The 19085-nt window shown below is 31.2% G+C and overlaps 3 protein-coding genes across 9 annotated transcripts; 2 read left to right on the forward strand and 1 right to left on the reverse strand.

Moving 5' to 3' along the window:
* The first annotated feature begins 1710 nt into the window (after nt 1–1710).
* RSH1 (RELA/SPOT homolog 1) lies at nt 1711–9459 on the forward strand. Of its 7 annotated transcripts, none has more exons than XM_068617656.2 (24): nt 1711–2007; nt 2266–2459; nt 2677–2856; nt 2969–3034; nt 3151–3243; nt 3339–3470; nt 3599–3700; nt 3781–3858; nt 4614–4685; nt 4869–4976; nt 5134–5231; nt 5422–5482; nt 5581–5643; nt 5733–5789; nt 5901–6002; nt 6155–6313; nt 6508–6639; nt 6782–6868; nt 6967–7038; nt 7626–7712; nt 7810–8260; nt 8688–8749; nt 8871–8939; nt 9048–9459. In XM_068617656.2, exons 1-24 carry the CDS (start codon nt 1983–1985, stop codon nt 9150–9152), a joined length of 2655 nt encoding a protein of 884 aa, XP_068473757.1. In that variant the 5' UTR covers nt 1711–1982; the 3' UTR covers nt 9153–9459. The 7 variants fall into 7 exon arrangements, with proteins under 7 accessions (XP_068473757.1, XP_068473758.1, XP_068473759.1 ...); XM_068617658.1 differs by having other exon boundaries at nt 1724–2007; nt 2197–2459; XM_068617659.1 differs by having other exon boundaries at nt 1724–2007; nt 2266–2449.
* A 648-nt stretch (nt 9460–10107) lies between these two features.
* On the reverse strand, nt 10108–11627 carry LOC137816092 (uncharacterized). Its single transcript, XM_068619187.2, has 3 exons — nt 11241–11627; nt 11091–11121; nt 10108–11000 (listed from the first exon to the last, which is right to left on the reverse strand). Exons 1-3 carry the CDS (start codon nt 11570–11572, stop codon nt 10338–10340), a joined length of 1026 nt encoding a protein of 341 aa, XP_068475288.1. The 5' UTR covers nt 11573–11627; the 3' UTR covers nt 10108–10337.
* Nucleotides 11628–15831: 4204 nt separating this feature from the next.
* On the forward strand, nt 15832–18109 carry LOC137814765 (large ribosomal subunit protein eL19x). Its single transcript, XM_068617663.1, has 5 exons — nt 15832–16092; nt 16381–16503; nt 17247–17560; nt 17694–17755; nt 17838–18109. Exons 1-5 carry the CDS (start codon nt 15981–15983, stop codon nt 17860–17862), a joined length of 636 nt encoding a protein of 211 aa, XP_068473764.1. The 5' UTR covers nt 15832–15980; the 3' UTR covers nt 17863–18109.
* The last annotated feature ends 976 nt before the right edge of the window (nt 18110–19085 follow it).

The raw sequence follows: 19085 nt of genomic DNA on the forward strand, positions 1-19085 counted from the left end.
TATTATTTGAGTTTAATAATTCCAAGAAAATATTTATAAAAGTAAAAAGTAATAATTACAAAAATTAAATTGAGTTACAACTAAATTAAATTTAGCAGAATTTTTCGAATATTCGCTTGTTACATTTTGTTGAGTTTCATAAGAAAAATTATTAAAATTCTTTAATGGTTACGGTTTTTGGTTTAATGGTTAAGGTTTCCAGTTTATTTTTAAGTGTCTCATATTTAAAATTTTATCATCATTATTAATTTTCATAGTTTTTTCAATCAAAATAATACAACTACTTTTTTTAAAAATTATTCCATTATTTTAAAAAATTAACAAATTTTATTTAAAAATAAATAAATTAAAATTATACATATTAAATAAAATTTTAGTAAAATATGATATACCTGAAATTGTACATTACACCTTACAAATATAAATTCAATATACTTCCAATAAACTTTCAATATACATTGATCCATAATTTTTTTTCAAAACCAAATGAAGAGATAACTTCACAAAATCCAAAACCTATGTTGATGCCAAATATTAATAAGTTATATGCCAAAATAAGATTTATGAGCAACAAATCTCCAACTATTTATATACATCCTAAAATTTATATGTACGAAGATATATTTCACTGAAACAATCCAATCTCTATACCTTATATGATAATGAATTGAATCTAGTTGATCAACATGATCTTAACTTTTATAGTTTATATTAATCCTCTAAACATTTAGGAATATTTTATAATAAAGTAACTATAATTTTTTACCTTCAATTAAGATAATATTTAATATCTCCTTTAATATTGTTTATCTTATATAAGATTAAGAGATTTTACTTTTAAAAAACACTTTTTTACACTTAAAAACTGATTAAATGTAATTGCACTGTGACAAATATAAATTCAATTATATAGATACGATAAATATAAATTTAATTATATAAATATCATATTTCATATGTGAATTCATTATATGTGTTAATTAAAATCGTATTTCACAAATACCCGTATTTATGATATTTTTTAAATTATAAAAAAAATAATTTTCACATAACTCGTATTTATGAAATTCACTTTTTTAAAAAATTACAAAAATATCAATGATTTATTATTTCTTTCAAATTAAATCGTATTTTTTATATATTTCATTTTTAAAATAAAATAAAATTATTTAAACATTTACAGAAATATAACATAAAATTACATTACTTTGAAAAACAAAATCTCATTTCCATCACAAAACTAAATATGTTTAAGTAAAAAAAAATTGTTCAAGTTATAATTACACTAATAAGGTTCGGTCACACGTAAATTATACATTTGCAGAAGTTTAAAAGTGTCTAAGTCAAAATAATAATTACTAAATGTCAAATTCATTTCATGAATATTAGATTGAAGCTTGTCAATTAATGAGAATTTGTTTGTTTTTATCAAATTAAGGAGAGTTTGGTGTAACATCAAGAGGAGTTAATAATTCCTACGATAATATATCCAAATTCATATCCACGAATTCCTCGAATAAAATTGATTTTTTATCATTAAATATTTTACAATTAATGCAATTAAATACTTATTAATGTTTTGCGAATAGTCATTAATTTTTGTTTTGTTTTTAGCATGAATAAAGTTGAAGTTCAATTAATACAGAGAAAGGAGAAATAAGTATTAATTTATTTGGTTTTAATAGAACAGAGTACTAAATGTAAAAAAGAGAAAAATATCTTTACGAAACGGTATTTGTGTGGCCTGAGCTAAACTCGATATCTCCTGGAAGGTGTGTTTGTTATCGCTCGCACTTGTTTCATCTCTTCCTTTCTTTCATTCCTTATTTGAACAACAGAACCACTCTCACTCTCCAATTCCAAATCCTATTCCAATTCCCTCTCAATCCAAAACTCAATGACCTTATCTTTCGCTCGTTGCTTCCGATTCCGCACACTTTCGGGATTCAAGATTCAATGAGATTGCTCTCTTCCAATAAAACATGGCCTCTGCATCCTCCATGTCAGGTACGTCTACTAAACCTTCATTAAAACCTTCTCCTCCCAAATCTGCATGCACACACGTCTCTTCCAATTTGCTTAATTCCTTCTTTCCACTCTGTTGATGCGCTCTGGATTCTTTATTCCCTGTGCCAATTCGCCGGATTTAGATTCTTTAATTCTACTGAATGTGCCTTTTCGCGTTTGGTTCATAAGCTCTTGTTCTTTCTTTTGAGTGGAAGACTTTGCGAGTGTGGTTTTCTGAGTGAAGGTGTCATGCTGCAGTTTCTTTAGAATGCGTGAACGCCTGCAAGCTGTGGAGAGGGGACGGGAGCGGAAGATTTGACTGTAGTCTTCTTTCGTGCGCGTGGAAAGCTCCGAGGGCTCTCACCGGCTTTCTTGCGAGCACTGCTCATCCTCCTCACCAGTGTTCGGACTTGTCCAATGGGCGTAATGGACGACGGAACCGGTATAATTTTGTAAGTTTTTTATGTTTCCCTTGGCCTTTCGAAGTGTGAGTGCTTTCGATTTGTTAATTGCATTAGGGATGCTGGTTCTTGGTATGAGAATGATTGGCTGATCATTTTCCTTCTCTTTTGACCACCCTTGTTGCATTCTGTTTATATCGAGTCAGTATGGTTAAAATGGATGTTTATATTACTAACTATGTTATCTGTTAATCTGCAAAATTGGTAGGGATGTGAAGCCTTTAGTGTTGGTGGTTCGTGTCCCGATGAACCACTTGATATTGTACTTTTTGAAGAACTGTCTAGATCAAACATGTCTCAAGTTGCTCCTAGAAGATGGCAATTATGTTGTTCTTCAGCGTTCCCTTCGAACACTGCCACCGAGTTTTCCCCAAAAAGTTTGTGGGAGGTACAGTCCTGAATTTTACATAATCTTTTCTGTTCTTGATTATAGTTCTGTGAATGGGGATTTCCTCTTTGCTAGTGGCTGAGTCGTACCATCTATCATATGATTGCCTCAGGACCTTAAACCTGCTATTTCGTACCTGTCTTCTAAAGAACTGGAGTTAGTCTACAATGCTTTTATGGTGAGTTCATTAGCTGAAGAAGCATGCTTAGCATACTCTTTCTGGCAAAATAATATCTTCAACATAGTTGGGTTTATTTAATTTGTTTTGTTTATTTTTATTCCTGGTTGTTACAGATGGCGTTTAAAGCTCATGATGGTCAGAAAAGACGCAGTGGTGAACCCTTCATCATTCACCCAGTCGAGGTTGCTCGTATTCTTGGAGAACTTGTGAGTTATAAAGAAAGGCTTCCTCTTTTGTAAAATTTACGAAATAAATGTGCTTAACAAATCAATGTTTTTTATGGATCCACCCATTTGTCCAGGAACTTGATTGGGAGTCAATTGCTGCTGGATTACTTCATGATACAGTTGAGGATACAAATGTTGTTACTTTTGAGAGGATAGAGGAGGAGTTTGGTGCAACCGTACGCCACATTGTGGAAGGAGAGACCAAGGTACTTGTTATTTTTGAATCTTGATTGAAAAACATTGATGGAAGTCTAAAGTGCTCAATAGCTTTAGTGCCATATTCATAAATTTACCAAATGAATTAAATGCACATTGCATTCTAAATTCTAACTAGGTATCAAAACTTGGAAAGTTGAAGTATAAGAATGAAAATGATTCCGTTCAAGATGTGAAAGCAGAAGATCTTCGACAAATGTTTCTGGCTATGACAGAGGAGGTGACCTAATAGATTCTTGTGTATTCCAAATGTATTGTATATTGAAAGCGGTTTGGCAACTAATAAATCTGTCATTTCAGGTTCGTGTTATAATTGTCAAATTAGCAGACAGGTTGCATAACATGCGCACGCTATCACATATGCCTCCACATAAACAGGTTAGGGCCACTCATTTGAAAGACTTTTTGTGTAGTGCCACCGGGAGGAAACTGTTATGGTCATGCAGTTCTTTTACTCTGAAATAATAATATAGTATGAAAAGAGAATGGATCTTCTCATGTAATTTTGTTGATTTCCTTCTACGTAACATTGAATAGGTGGGTCCCTATCTAAAATTTGAGACTGTCTATAAAGAGAGATGCACACAATTTTCCGATTACCTCGTCATTTGAAAATCTAACTTGAAAAGATACATTCCCATACCAAAAGGACTTTGCAATAGTAAATTTAGGGACTTTGATAGGAATATTGTGAATTAGCAACATGAAACTGAGATTAATAAATCCATGAAACTATCAGTGTCTTGAAACTAATGATGACTTTCATTGTTATAAAGAATTATCTTTTTTGAGTGGCCTTTACTGCATTCCATTATTGTCATTGATTTTTCTAAAAATGTGACATAATATGAATGGTACTAAATATGCCCAAGGGTTACATTCAATATCACCATTGTTGGTTTTTTGACTGGTTCTCATCATAGGCTGTTATAATACTAACACTCAGGCCTGGGGGTGGTGGTTAGGTATAGTGCTCCCCACAACAATGAGTCAGTAGTTACCTAAAGCAACCGTTATTGGTTTATAGAAATATTACTGTTTTTTTAATCTTGTTATATGCATATCAAATGGATTGAGTGCATAGAAATCCTTGCTCCTAAATTGTGTTTCTAACTTGAATACACTGTGCACAGACTAGCATTGCATTGGAGACATTGCAGGTATTTGCTCCTTTGGCGAAGTTGCTTGGGATGTATCAAATTAAGGTATCCTATAATTACATAATCTCTAAGAACTAGCATGCATGTTTTTTTTTCAGTAATGCCATGAGTCTGCATATTTTGAGTAATTGAAATTCTTTTAAGTTAATTATAATAACTTAATGATGCATCCTATGAGGGAAATTCTGATATATTATGATTCATAGATATTCTTGTTTGATGATGCAGTCAGAACTAGAAAATCTATCATTTATGTACACAAACGCGGAAGACTATGCTAGGGTGAAGAGAAGAGTAGCAGAGCTATACAAAGAACATGAGAAAGAACTTTTGGAGGTAATGCTACTCTATCTTAATTTGGTGTTTGAATAGATAAGTAGACAAATTATAACTGCTTGCCATCTTTCTATATTTCCATTTATTGAACCTTTTCTTCCAGGTGATTGTGTCGCTATAGTCCATTGATTAAGCTTATTTGTTCTTTTTGTGATAGGCAAACAAAATATTAATGAAGAAAATCCAAGATGATCAATTTTTAGACCTTCTAACTGTTAAAATGGAAGTCCGTGCTGTATGTAAAGAGCCTTACAGGTTAAGCCACAAATCTCAATGTCAATGCTACCATTTTGTTTATTCAACGGTTTATGTTGGTTGACTTGTTTGACATTTTAAATGCCATAGTTTTTCTATTCTATTCTTCTACAATCATTATGCATCCCTTGTTTGTAATTTGAGCTGCTTTTCTGGCTATTCATTTAGAAATATTGCTGATCATTTGCAGTATCTATAAAGCGGTTCTCAAATCAAAAAGTTCAATCAGTGAGATTAACCAAGTTGCACAGGTTGGCTTTCATATATGTCTTGGATTACTTAATGTTATAAAGATTTTGCATAAACTTTTAAGTTTGTTTGTTGAAAACCAACTTTTTGTTGTAACCAGCTGCGTATTGTTATTAAACCAAAGCCATGCGTTGGGGTTGGGCCTTTAAGCAATCCACAGCAGGTAACTACTTATCAAGGTCTCAAACATGACTTCTTCACTTCCCTTTTTATTTGGTATATAAAAAGACTTTTCTCTCGTGTTTTCTCCAGATTTGCTATCATGTTCTGGGGTTGATCCATGGAATCTGGACCCCTATTCCTAGATCTGTGCGTATGTTATTTTTCTATTCTATTTGAGAATAGAAAGAAAGTGTTAGTTTTAAGAGAAATATATTTTCATTGCTTTGTGACTGGTCAGAAATATTTGATTTGTGCTAGGTGAAGGATTATATTGCAACCCCCAAACCAAATGGCTACCAGAGTCTCCATACCACTGTGATTCCTTTTTTGTACGAAAGCATGTTTAGGCTAGAAGTCCAGGTTTGTTTGTTTTTTGCATTTTCTAAATTTTACTTTTGCATGTTCCATTTTCACTAACTAATTTTTATAAACGGTGGTCCAGATTAGAACTTCATCTGGATCAGCTACAAGTTCATAATAAAATTTTCTTATTAGTATCTTACTTTTTGCAGATTAGAACAGAAGAAATGGATTTGATAGCTGAGAGGGGCATTGCTGCCCATTATAGTGGGAGAGAATTTGTCACAGGCTTGGTTGGAAGTGCAACACCAAGTAGTAAAAGCTCAAGAGGGAAGACAGTTTGTCTTAACAATGCCAATATTGCTCTCAGAGTATATTATCTGCCCCTGAGATTACAATACGATAGAAATAATCTTTTAGATTTTAAAGAGAGATTTTGGTGTAGCCATTACCCAATTTTGATGCCATTAGGTTGTTGGCCTAATGGTAAACCTTGGCTTTATAATTGCAACCAAAATAAATTCTTGATGCTGATCTCATGAATGAAGTATTTCCGTTCCTACAGATTGGCTGGCTCAATGCAATTAGAGAGTGGCAAGAAGAGTTTGTTGGCAACATGAGTTCTAGGGAATTTGTGGACACTATTACAAGAGATCTGCTGGGTAGTCGTGTCTTTGTGTTCACACCAAGGGGAGAGGTAAGGATGGACTATGTCATGTATTATATGACTAATTCCCCCTACCCGCCCCCCTTCCAGATTGATTGAAGAAGACAATTAGAAACTTGTATCTGAATACTGGCTGCCGTTTCTTGATGATTTTTTGTCACAATATTTGCAGATTAAGAATCTTCCTCAGGGTGCAAGTGTCATTGATTATGCTTATATGATACACACGGAAATAGGCAACAAGATGGTAGCTGCAAAGGTATCACTCCCCACATTTGCATGCTTAAATCATGTTAGTCATAAAAGAGATGTAAATGTGTTGCTAAAATATTAGAGGCACATTTGGTGTAAATGCAGGTCAATGGAAATCTTGTTTCTCCCTCACATGTACTTGCAAATGCAGAAGTTGTGGAGATAATCACATATAATGTCAGTATTGTTCAACTCATCCTAGTGTTTGTTTTTTATTTGATAGATTTGATGTAATTGGAAACTCATTATGTTTTAAGTATATGTGCAAATATAAATTTACTTTGCGATGTTAGAATTAGGAAGATATTGAATTATATGATTCACTCTCTATGCTCTAAGTGTGTGCTATCTGTTAGTTTTGTTATTAAATAGTACATGTATGCATGCACTAATTTTATTTGTTAGAATACCTTGCTAGTATATATTATATCTTAGCATATCATCATAATATATTTGTAGTATCTTTGACTACCTATAGAATATATTATGAAACAATTATTCTTTGAAGTTGTTAAAATATTATGTTTCCTTATGATTCTCAAATCATTGAGGAATCAATTACTACTAGTAATCTTGTTGGATTATGTTTCCCCTTCATTTTGATTTGTATGTTTCTTCCATGACAAAGACAAATTGGTTACACGCTTTTTACTCTGTTATTTAAGGAAAATGTTTTGTTTATAGATACATAAATGGTTAGTCACAATTATCGTATATATTTGCTTTTCGCTTCATTAGAGCTCATAATTTAACTGTGTTCGTAGGCACTTTCCAGCAAATCAGCTTTTCAGAGGCATAAACAGTGGTTGCAACATGCTAAAACACGGAGTGCGAGACACAAAATAATGAAGGTAAGATTTCGTATGAAGGCTTTGTTGGGTTTACCATCTTCAACAGGCTTAACCTTGAAAAATTGTGTTTTAAATAAACATTTTATATTTCGTGTAGTTTCTGAGGGAGCAAGCTGCACGCTCTGCTTCTGATATCACTACGGAAGCAGTCAATGACTTTGTTTCTGATTCCGAGGGGGATAGTGAATCTGAAGAACTATCAAAAGGTTCCAGTGGTTCCAAATATCCGTGGGGTAAAACGTTTGTGAATGGAGAGGAAATATCAACTTCAGCAAGAAGTGAGACTGTCCATAGTAAGAATGGAAGTGTTTGGACCCCTAAGGTCAACGGGAAACATAATAAGCATGTGCAGCATGAAAGTTTCAACGGAAAAGGGGAGATGTTACTGCAGGGTGACCTTGTTGCTAAGATGATTCAAGTTAACATTCCAAAATATAAGGAAGTCCTGCCAGGTTTAGAAAGCTGGCAAGCCCAGAAAATTGCTTCTTGGCACAATATGGAAGGGCACTCCATCCAATGGTTATCTGTAGTATGTATTGACCGAAGAGGTAAGTTTGCTATTCTGAACAATATTTGATTAATTCTGCTCTTGCTTGGATGTGCAAAATGCAAATGAATATCGTTGATAAGGATATGCTATGCAAGAGTCGGGGTAATCATAATAATACACTATCAACATAAAATGTTAATCGATAATTTTTACTCATTATCCGTGCCAGTAAAATGGATGCTTTACACCTTGTGGCCTATTAACATTGTGGTAACTGCATTTTCGGATCTAATAATGTAAGAGTGGAGTGCTATCTAGATGAAACATTGGGTCAGAATTTGGCTTAGAGATGGGGGATGGTACGACGGAGACACGAATATTAGTAGTGTTTCATTAAATGCTCTGGTTGATGACTCATCTCTCTGACACATTAAACAAACGTTATTTCACCATCTCGACTGTAACCTGTTGAACAATTATTTCAGGCATGATGGCTGAGGTCACTACAGCATTGTCCACTGCAGGCATAGCCATATGTTCTTGTGTGGTGAGTGTTTAAGCCAAAATTCAAGCAATTATACAGTACTCAAATAAGACGTCTCGACATTATATTAGTATGGTTCAACTTTTGGCATGTCTTTGACACGTTTTACTTATCAAATGACCAGGCTGAGATTGATGGAGGAAGGGGAATGGCTGTTATGGTATTTCACGTTGAAGGAAATTTAGAAAATTTGGTACAGTATAATGTCTGAAAACACTCATTGTGATTGATACTTAATCTAGATGATCCTTGTTCATCAAATGTGTACTTTGTCATCTTACAAAAATAAATTGTTTTTCAGGTCAGTGCTTGCTCTAAAGTAGATCTGATATTGGGTGTTTTGGGATGGTCTACCGGTTGCAGCTGGCCAAGCTTAATGGAAGACCGTGGCGTTCTCGAATGCTAGTTGATTCGATTGCTTTGTCTTTTGGCGTCTACTTCAGCCAACGATTACAGACCCAGACCAGGGAATTAAGTTTTGTCCACAGCAACGTAGGCATTTATGTGGCTAAATTTTGTTTATAGTTCTTATATATTTATTCGAACTTACTAACCTAATAATCCGGCAGCAGCCTATTGAGTAAAAAACTCAAAACTCAAGGCACTGTAAATAGAAAAGAGTGATAGGATAAAGGAGTATACAATGTAAATTACTTGTGCAGAAACTAAGCATTTTACCCAAGGAGATTGCTAGGGTGTCTCTTGCTACAAAATGTCACTTTTCCTGGCCATAAGTCTTCCATTTCTACTTAATTTGGGAAAAAACTGCTAATAATTGGTATTTGTAATAAGCAGGATCAGTAAACGCATTCTGTTTCCTTTAAAAAAATTACCTTTTTATTTTATGCAAATAACTTGACTTTTAAATTTTTTAATTGATTGGTATATGGCTTCTCCAAATGGATTTATTTCCACTAAAAATGTTAATTACCTTTTTTAGTACACTTTGTTGTCAGTAGGAATTCGTAAGAATTCATCAAATTATGATTTAGGCTATACGTAAACTAAAAGTGAGAGCTACAAAATTTCATAAATTTTAAATGGATATTAATTTTAATGTATTATTAATGTAAAATTTTGGCATAGATATATTTCCACTAAAATGTTAATAACCTTTTTTGGTACACTCAGTCGTTAGTAGAAGTTCATCAGAATCCATAAAATCATTATTAAAGCTAAGTAAATTTAAAGTGAGACTCGTAAATTTTGAACAGAGATTAATTGGCATATTAATGATGTAAGTTTTTGTACAGGTAATTAGTTATATTGTAATTTTTTAAACAATTATTAGAAGAACGATAAATGAATAATGAATAATATAAAAAAAAAAAAAAACTACATCATCAGTCTAATTAACTAAAGAAACAATAAAAAAATTGTATTAAAAATCATGTTATAGCAAGCAATCCTTTCTCCATATATCTTAATCCATGGCAATGTACTTTTCCAAACTCATTGAGAGGATAGTGAGTATGGTTACTTTTTGCTTATATAAAAGAATGGTTAAATTTTAAGAAACCTATATTTGTGGGACTGATTAAAATTATATTTTAAGATGATCTAATGGGAAAACCTTTTAACATTTGATTCCCTAAATTCGCCTCACTACCGAATGACCCTCATCTAGTACATAAAATGACTCCTGTGGGCGACGGGTGAGTAGAACTAAGAGCATCAGCAGCGCTAGCAACAGCAATGGAAAAACCCAGGTTAATGGTTCATAATTCGGAACCATTAAGAAGTTCAGATTTTGGTTCAAATTTGCTTTGTGTGTCATTATCACCTCCTCCTCCTCCTCGTCGGAGCTATCCATATCAGAGTCGGAGCAGACATGGGTGACTCCCTTGAATTTTTGCTTTGCATGTTGTATCAGCTCTGAGGGCCAAACTTGCTCCTCCTTGTAGTCCAGAGAGGTGCTACCTGTTTCTTTTGAGCTATCCTCTGCGCCAGCCTCTGAAACTTCATCGGACATCATCTCATCCTCATCCTCGTCCTCGGTTTCAGTTTCGGTTTCTGTTTCTGTTTCTGAGGATGTTAGATCGTCTTGATCTACTTCATCCTTTTCATCCGCCTCTTGTTCTTGGCCACTTGGTCTGTTAAACAATGACACCATGCATTCTTCCGCAACCCCACTTCCGTTGGACGAAGCCGCACTTTCTGGGCGCGAAGAGTCAGAAAACACAATTTCCTGATGTTGAAAGCAGGTTGGGCTCTCCTGATCACCACTTCTCGGTTTAACCTCGCTTTTCTCCTCCTGAAAATATATCCAAGTTTTTCTCACAATTCAAAGGCCATACACAAACTCAAGCTTTTACATTCATAAAAGGAATTAAGGATTGATTACTTGGTCGATGCTCATATTGGATGTCCAATAGCTGCATGCAGTAACAGACAAACACTGGTTAACGAAGCCTTGGAACAGGACAAAAAGACACAAACATGTACATAAACAAGGAAGTGCATGTTCCTAATAAATAATGTTCACTTAGCATACCACGTGGCATCTCCATTTTGGATCGATGAGTTCTTAATGAGAGAGGTGAGACTTTGGTTGGTGTCATGATCTTCTTCACTCTTGCATTCGTGTTCGTCCAACAGCAATTGTTGGGGTTTAGGTTTAGGTTTAGATTGTTGATCATGGGTGCCCTTTGCCTCTCGTTTGTTGCTGGCGAAAGAAGCAACTGCCATGAAACCTGCAATGGCCAAGGCTCCACCGAATACAAAAAGACCCGCAATCCCTCCTTCGCCGCCAATACACAAGGCACCTAATGGAAGGACTTTCTTCCTTCCTTGCGTGTTTGTGATGGTGCTCTTTTTGTCCTCCATGGATATGTATGTATATATCTTTGTTTCTTAACAGTTCTTGTCCCTTTTTGTTCCTTTGTTTGTTCAGAGTGCGACACTAGGTGAAGGAATGGGGTTGTATGTTATAAATAAAGGAGAAGGAGAATGAGAATGAGAGTGAGAGAAAGATGTTTGTTTATCGACCATGCATGCGCAATTATAGCTTCATGGACTAAAACTTGTCCACTATTCAAATAAAATTACTTAATCATGCCTAATCTCACTACACAGATCCGTGAATAACTCTCTCATTGCCCTACTTTTTCTAACTCGCACACACGTTCTTTTCTGTGGAATAAAATAACCACTGCTTAGCTTACTATCTCTCACCACTATTCAGATATATGCTCTTCATGCTAATTTCATTTACATAACTTTATAATAAACCTTCATTTCTTTTATACTTTTAATAATGATAAGGGTTATGCCTCCAGTGCGAGAAGGTAGCATCCCAAAAGTATTTCTTGAAAGGGATGAAAAAATCACTCAGAAACTCAAAAGAGAAAATAAAATATATATGTTTTAAAGATATGGTGATTTTTATGAAATGGAGTTTGAATAGTTAAGTTTTTTTTGTATTTATAAGATTTTTAACTTAACTAATGAAATCTTCAAATTTCATGTTATTCAAACCATTAATACTCTTAAAATAAATTTTATTTGATTCTTACGGAATTCAGTTATTGGGAAACTTAATTTGGCATGAAACAATAAATGGTTATAGTTTGGTAAATAAAGTTGTCAATAGTTTCTTTTTGTAATTTAAAAACAAACTATAAGTGGACCATCAACCAATTGTAATGTGAGTTTCTTTCTAAGGAAATAACGGTAAAGTTGCTTCAAAATTTATTTATTATATAGGTTTTCTTATTTGTAATCTAGGGTTACAGAAATCATATTTGTAATTACAAGAGAAGGTGTTGCCATTGACAGAAGAGTTACCTTTCCTCAATAAAAAAAATCATTAAATAAAAATTAATTAAAATTAATTATAGAGATAAAAAATAATTAATTACTATAATAACTAAAATATATATTATTTTAAAAATTAAAAAAAATTATTGATATTTAAAGTAATTTTTATTATTAATAAATAGTTTCTAAATTAATATCTAATTACCTAACGTTTTAATCTAAATATTTCAAATTAAAATTTCGAATTTTGACTACGATTCATGTCTTATAAATATGAGTATATTTTTCATTTAAAAATGCAATTTGATTGGTAATTATAATTCAATTGAATTTGTAACTAAATTTTTTACTGCATAATAATTTGATTTAGAATTTAGATTTTTATACATATTTATTAAAATGAATGACAATGTGTCGGTTAGATCAATTTAAGGATAATTTTTTTAATTATTATTTTGTAACGTCTAATACTTAATATATAGTATCTCATTTAGGGTATGTTTGGATTAGAGAGGGGATATGTGGAGATTTGAGAGAGTAAATCTATGAGGATGTGAGAAAAAGTGTGAAGAAAGTGATAGTGTTTGAATTGGAATATTCTAGAATGGATGTGTGAAGAAAATTTATGGGAGTTTGTGAATAGTGTGATGATTATGAGGGAATTTTGATTTTTTTTTAAATGTATAAAATGTTAATTTGAAAATTTACCATTACCTATTAATTTTTTTAATAATAAAATGAGTTTTTTTTTTAAACATATTCATAAATTTTAAAATTATAATTAAAAAAAATATGTATTAAATTTAAATAGGCATAATTTAAAATTATAATTAAAAAATATGAATTCAACAAATTAAATAAAAAGACTTCACGTAATTTTTAAAAATATTAAACATGTATTATAAAATTTGACAATAAATCAGAAAATAAATCATATATTATATAAATAAATAAATATATTATTTGTTAATATTAAAAACCCTATAATAATGAAAAAAAAAATACTACAACAACAAAACACAAGGTAATTAACAATAGAAAAAAAAATCATAAAAAATATAATTAAATAAATTATAACCCATAAACATAATATACACAAAAATATATTAATATAAACACAAGAATAAATAAAATAAAAACAAAATTTTAAGTAATTTCTTAAAATATTAAACATATATTATAAAATTAAAAAATAAATCACATCTTATATAAATAAAAAAATAGTATTTTTAATATTGAAAAATCTTGCAGTAATGGAAAATAAAAAAATACTATAACAGTAGAATAAATAAGGATAAACTCGAAAATGTCATGCTGACTTAACTTTTCCTATACATCTCTTCATTCTGATGAGAGATAATATTTATTGTTCACAGCTATATTCTCTCATTCTCTTCTTCACATCACAAAATCTTGGATCCAAATAATTAATATCTCATCACTTTTTTACTTGTGAACAATACATACACAAACTTCTTTGCCTTTTATATGTTAACAATACATCTACAAACTTCTTTACCTATAAAAAGTACATCCATAAACCCTTAGTATGAGTTTAGATTTAGTTAACGCTAATAGTATTCCTACTCTAAGACTATACAAATGTCATAACTTTCATGATTAGGAAGTATTTTTTAACAGACACTAATCAGTCAACTTAATATCGACGGATGTCATTTATCTTAATATTTTTAAGTTGCAAATTTTCTTATACTAAAATAATTAGATATCATTTAATTATAGTGTTGTGATATTTCTAAGTAATTTCTAAGTAAGTAATTTCTAACCATATTTATTTTAAGTAAGTTTATGAAAATTTATGTTGAAATTACTTCAAGACTCAACATTAATGAAATTACCACGAAAAAAAAATGGTGTAATTTTTATTTCATTATTTATCAATACTTAATTTAACTTAATTACAAAAAAAATATTTAAAGATATCATTTAAACTAACATAATTACATTTTATAAAATATAAACACCTAAATATTATTTTAAAAAATTAAAATCATTACATGCTTAGAAGTTAAAATATAAACACCTATGTTAAAATAAATAAATTCATCCTACCATTTTTTTTAATAAAAGTTAATAAAAGAATCAAAGTCGTGATTTGGATTACTGTCTTCTTCATTAGAAATTCGTACACCTAAAAGAAACTTATCTACTTTATAATTTGTTTAAATTATCTAAATTCGTAAATTTCTCATAAAAAGTAATTTTTTTATTCAATACAATAAAGTGTATACTATATTTTAAAACATTCATTATTTGAAAAAAATATAACAATTAATTATTAATATGTAGAATGAAATTATTTAATTAATTTAATAAAATTATTGACGTAATTTAGTAAAATTTATTAATTTATAATTAGATGAAACATGTATGTATTTATTGTTTTCTCATTCAAATTAAAAGCAAAAATCTAAACTAAAATAAATATGGTTCAATTTAAATTAATTTTAAATTGAAGAAAACTTAAATGACCTTTGTTTATTTTGTTTATGTTAAAATAAACACCTTTTGGACTTATTTAGGATAAGTTTGTTCCATTTCTCAAAGTTAGAAAAGAAATTTGAACATGATTTGAATTTCAATTTGATCATTCAGATGAAAATATATTTAAAATGTCCATTCTGAAATGTATTAATATATTCTAAATTACATATTTTATAATGTCTTTTTAGATTTAAAATGTATTATTAGATTGAAAATTCAGAATATATTTATATATTTTAATTGTATATTCCGGAAAAGTATTTTACAGATAAAAAAAACATACTAAAACGTACAATTCAGAGTATTTTTTTTCAAAGAGATTTCATTTTCACCTTCTCATATGGATGTAGAATACAATGCCATTAAAAGTAATATAAACTAATTTTGGACGGTTTCTTCCTATAACTCCATACCTTATTTTCTCACCTCCATGAATTTTCAAATTTTCAAAAATACCCTTCTATAATATTCTGGATTATGTAATTTGAAAGTTATTTTTCAAATTTGTAATTAGTTTCCGGATTACATAATCCATAAGTTTTTTTTCAGATGCATGATTACTTTTCGAATTACATAATCCAAAAGTCTTATTTAACTTCCGAATTATGTAATCCAGAAATCTTTTTTCAAATGAGTTTCCGGATTACATAATCCAGAAACTATTATATGGGGGTGACACAAAAAAGATAAAAATGTATTTTATATTGTGTATGAAAGTGGCAGAAAAAGATATGGAGGTGCAGGAAGAAACAGTCCTAATTTTGGTAGAAAAGAAGAAACGCAGAATTGGGTGTTTATATTGGGCCGTCAGAAAGTGAAACGGGCCGTGGAAAGTAGTCCATGGCACTCAAACCCAAACCAACACGCATATTATTATTACCTGTGCACTTCATCCAAAACCCTAGGCTTATAAGGTGCTTCCCCTTCACCGTCAGTGATAAGCTTGGCTGCACCAACATTTGCAGCAAAAATGGTTTCGCTCAAACTGCAGAAGCGCCTCTCTGCAAGCGTGCTCAAGTGCGGCAGAGGAAAAGTTTGGCTTGACCCAAATGAAGTCAACGAAATCTCCATGGCCAATTCTCGTACGAACTCCCTCTCTCCCGCACTTTTTATAATTATTCATTTCATTCCATTACTTTCGTTTTAGGTTTTACAGGATCTGAATCTTGTCGGTGTTTTTAAGCGTTTGTGACAATATAAGGGAATGCTAACACGAGCTATTTTAGTTGTAGATTGCAAATCCTATTTCACAGATGTTATCATTGAGTGTTCTTGGTTTTTCTAATGATTGCATAGCATTTGGGGGACCCAAATGCCTTACTCGAGATTCTGTGTATTTTTTTTAAACACTTGGGAGTTTTTATTTTCAGGCCAGAACATAAGGAAGCTGGTTAAGGATGGATTTATTATCAGGAAGCCCACCAAGATTCACTCTCGCTCACGTGCCCGTAGGATGAAGGAGGCCAAGAGAAAAGGACGTCACTCTGGATATGGTATATTTAGTCACAACCCTAATTGCCCTAATGTGAAATCCATTCTATCTCATTTTCGGGGATATAATCATTGTTAGATCATTTGTTTTTTTTCTTTTCAATTGGTTAATCCTTTCCAGTCTATTTTTATTTATATTATATTTATATTACGAAGTAAGCACTTGAAATGGTTTAGAGTTTTTTAAATAGTTTATGATATGTCCTTAAACATATTTCTGAAATAATCTCTGCACTATAACTAGTTAAAAATGGGTCAACTTACTTTTCTTTTGATTATAAAACCATTATGTATAATTAGGTGCCTTGTTGCCTGCATAATATTTACCTATTCAATAAGACTTTAATGTGCAATGTAATCTTTATGTTTAATTCTTACTGTCCAAGACTTTATTGGTATTTAACTTAGATATCATGAAATTGCTGTGATATTATAATAGTTTACTGAGTTTGCCATTTTGACCAACAATGTTGTTAAATGGTGGTGCCATGGCAGAACAGTGTGGTGTTTTTTTTTTTCCTGACTGCCATGTGTCATGTATGAAGTGACTCCTACAATGTTGGCACCATAAGCCATAATTGCATGTTTATATGCATAATTTTGGCTTTCTGTCGTTTTCTATTGATAACACTCTTTATAATTGGGTTGATCAAGTTTTGCAAAATAGCAAGTTTATAAGAAACGTTTATGGGTGAGACAGCGAGGAAATATTGGATTAATTATATTGTTTCGTGAATACTACTAGGTAAGCGTAAGGGTACAAGGGAGGCAAGGCTTCCCACTAAAATCCTTTGGATGAGGAGAATGCGTGTGCTCAGACGCTTGCTTCGCAAGTACAGGGAGTCGAAGAAGATTGACAAACACATGTACCATGACATGTACATGAAGGTTAAGGGTAATGTTTTCAAGAACAAGAGGGTTTTGATGGAAAGCATACACAAGTCGAAAGCAGAGAAGGCAAGAGAGAAGACCTTATCCGATCAGTTTGAGGCCAAGCGTGCCAAGAACAAGGCCAGCAGAGAAAGGAAAATTGCCCGGAGGGAGGAACGATTGGCCCAAGTGAGTTTCATACTGCATTGAGTATTTATATTAAATTTGAATGTAGTGATTGTTGCAGTTGGGGGGTTTAATGCAATCAAAATTATTCTTGCTGAAATTGGAATTTGACTATTGGCTCTTGTAAAATATCTAGGGTCCAGGAGAAAAAGTAGCTGCACCCAGTGCTCCTGCTGCTACAGCGTCACAGCCTGCCCAGTGAGTAGTTTAATTTATGCTTGTCCCATGTTTGCTCCCTTTGGGCTTTATGTGTTGTCTAAATGAACATCTTTTATTGCAGAGCACCAAAGAAAACCAAGAAGTGAGCCACATTCTGATATTGGCTCGTAGAAATTTTTTGGCTGCCAGTCTCAGTTACTGTTTTAAAGTAGTTTTGACAAGTATTGTGGAATTTCTGTGTTGGCTTAGACCTTCTTTAGTTTTTATTTAATTATATGAGATTATAACATTATGCCCGTTCTCTCGGTTTTGGTTTTTTTTTGTATGGATATCATTATTGTTTGGAAATACTTGTGTTAATTCTTTTATCGCTATGGCTTTAATGTTCTTGAATCGTTCGCCTACTCCCGATCGAATTTGTTTTATTTGCCGTTTTAACAATTCAAATATTTACATAAATATATATTGTTTGTAATATATTCTTGTACAAATACGCATAGGAATGTTTAATAATTTATTGAGATTAGTGCGATGTAAAATGCAAGGATAGGAAAAGTAAGTTATTTTGTAGTTAATTTCATGTATGGATAGGGTAATTTACCGTATTTTGTTTATTAATTTTAGAGAAACTTATTTTTGAAGATATTTTCGTGAAAAAACTGTTAAATGTGCAATATTTTAAATTTAAATTTTAAATTGCATTTTATAAACTGTCTAATTAAAAATATTGATTTGGTTCTAACTAGAGCATAAGATTCATGTGCTTGCCATTCTTAGAAGTGATTTTGAGTCAAACTTGAAATCAAAGCATAAATTTAATTCAATGCATAAAATGAAGATATGGATTTTACAATTCACCTGTAGTTGTCAATGTAAAATATCTATAGTATTATCTCTTTCTCATATTGTTTTAGACATTTCAAAAATATATATTCAACAATTGATGTTTTAAAATTTCATTTTTTTTTCTTAAATATACTTTTATTTGATTTAATTTAATATATTAATATATCTCAGGTGGTGCAAACATTTAGAATTAAATTAAGGTATTAAAACAACATATTTTAGCCTATATGTAATTACATCCTTAACATATCTTTCTATTTTAAGGTTAACGTGCATTAGTAAAAAAATGTTTAATAAAATTAAAATATTAGTATATCTAATTTAAACTAAAATGTCCTTTTCTAATGTACTGACCTTTCATGTATATATCACCTATAGGAGTTAAATAAATATTTGAAAAAACATTAACTAGACTTTATAATTTCTAAATATCAATTATTTGAAATAAATTTTTTAAACATAACATTAAAAGATATAAAAAAAAGTATTAAAGTTTTACTTTTATGAAATATTTCTTGATATA

The sequence above is a fragment of the Phaseolus vulgaris genome, chromosome 1, assembly GCF_051622355.1.
Source record: "Phaseolus vulgaris cultivar YP4 chromosome 1, ASM5162235v1, whole genome shotgun sequence".
In the NCBI taxonomy this organism is placed as follows: domain Eukaryota; kingdom Viridiplantae; phylum Streptophyta; class Magnoliopsida; order Fabales; family Fabaceae; genus Phaseolus; species Phaseolus vulgaris.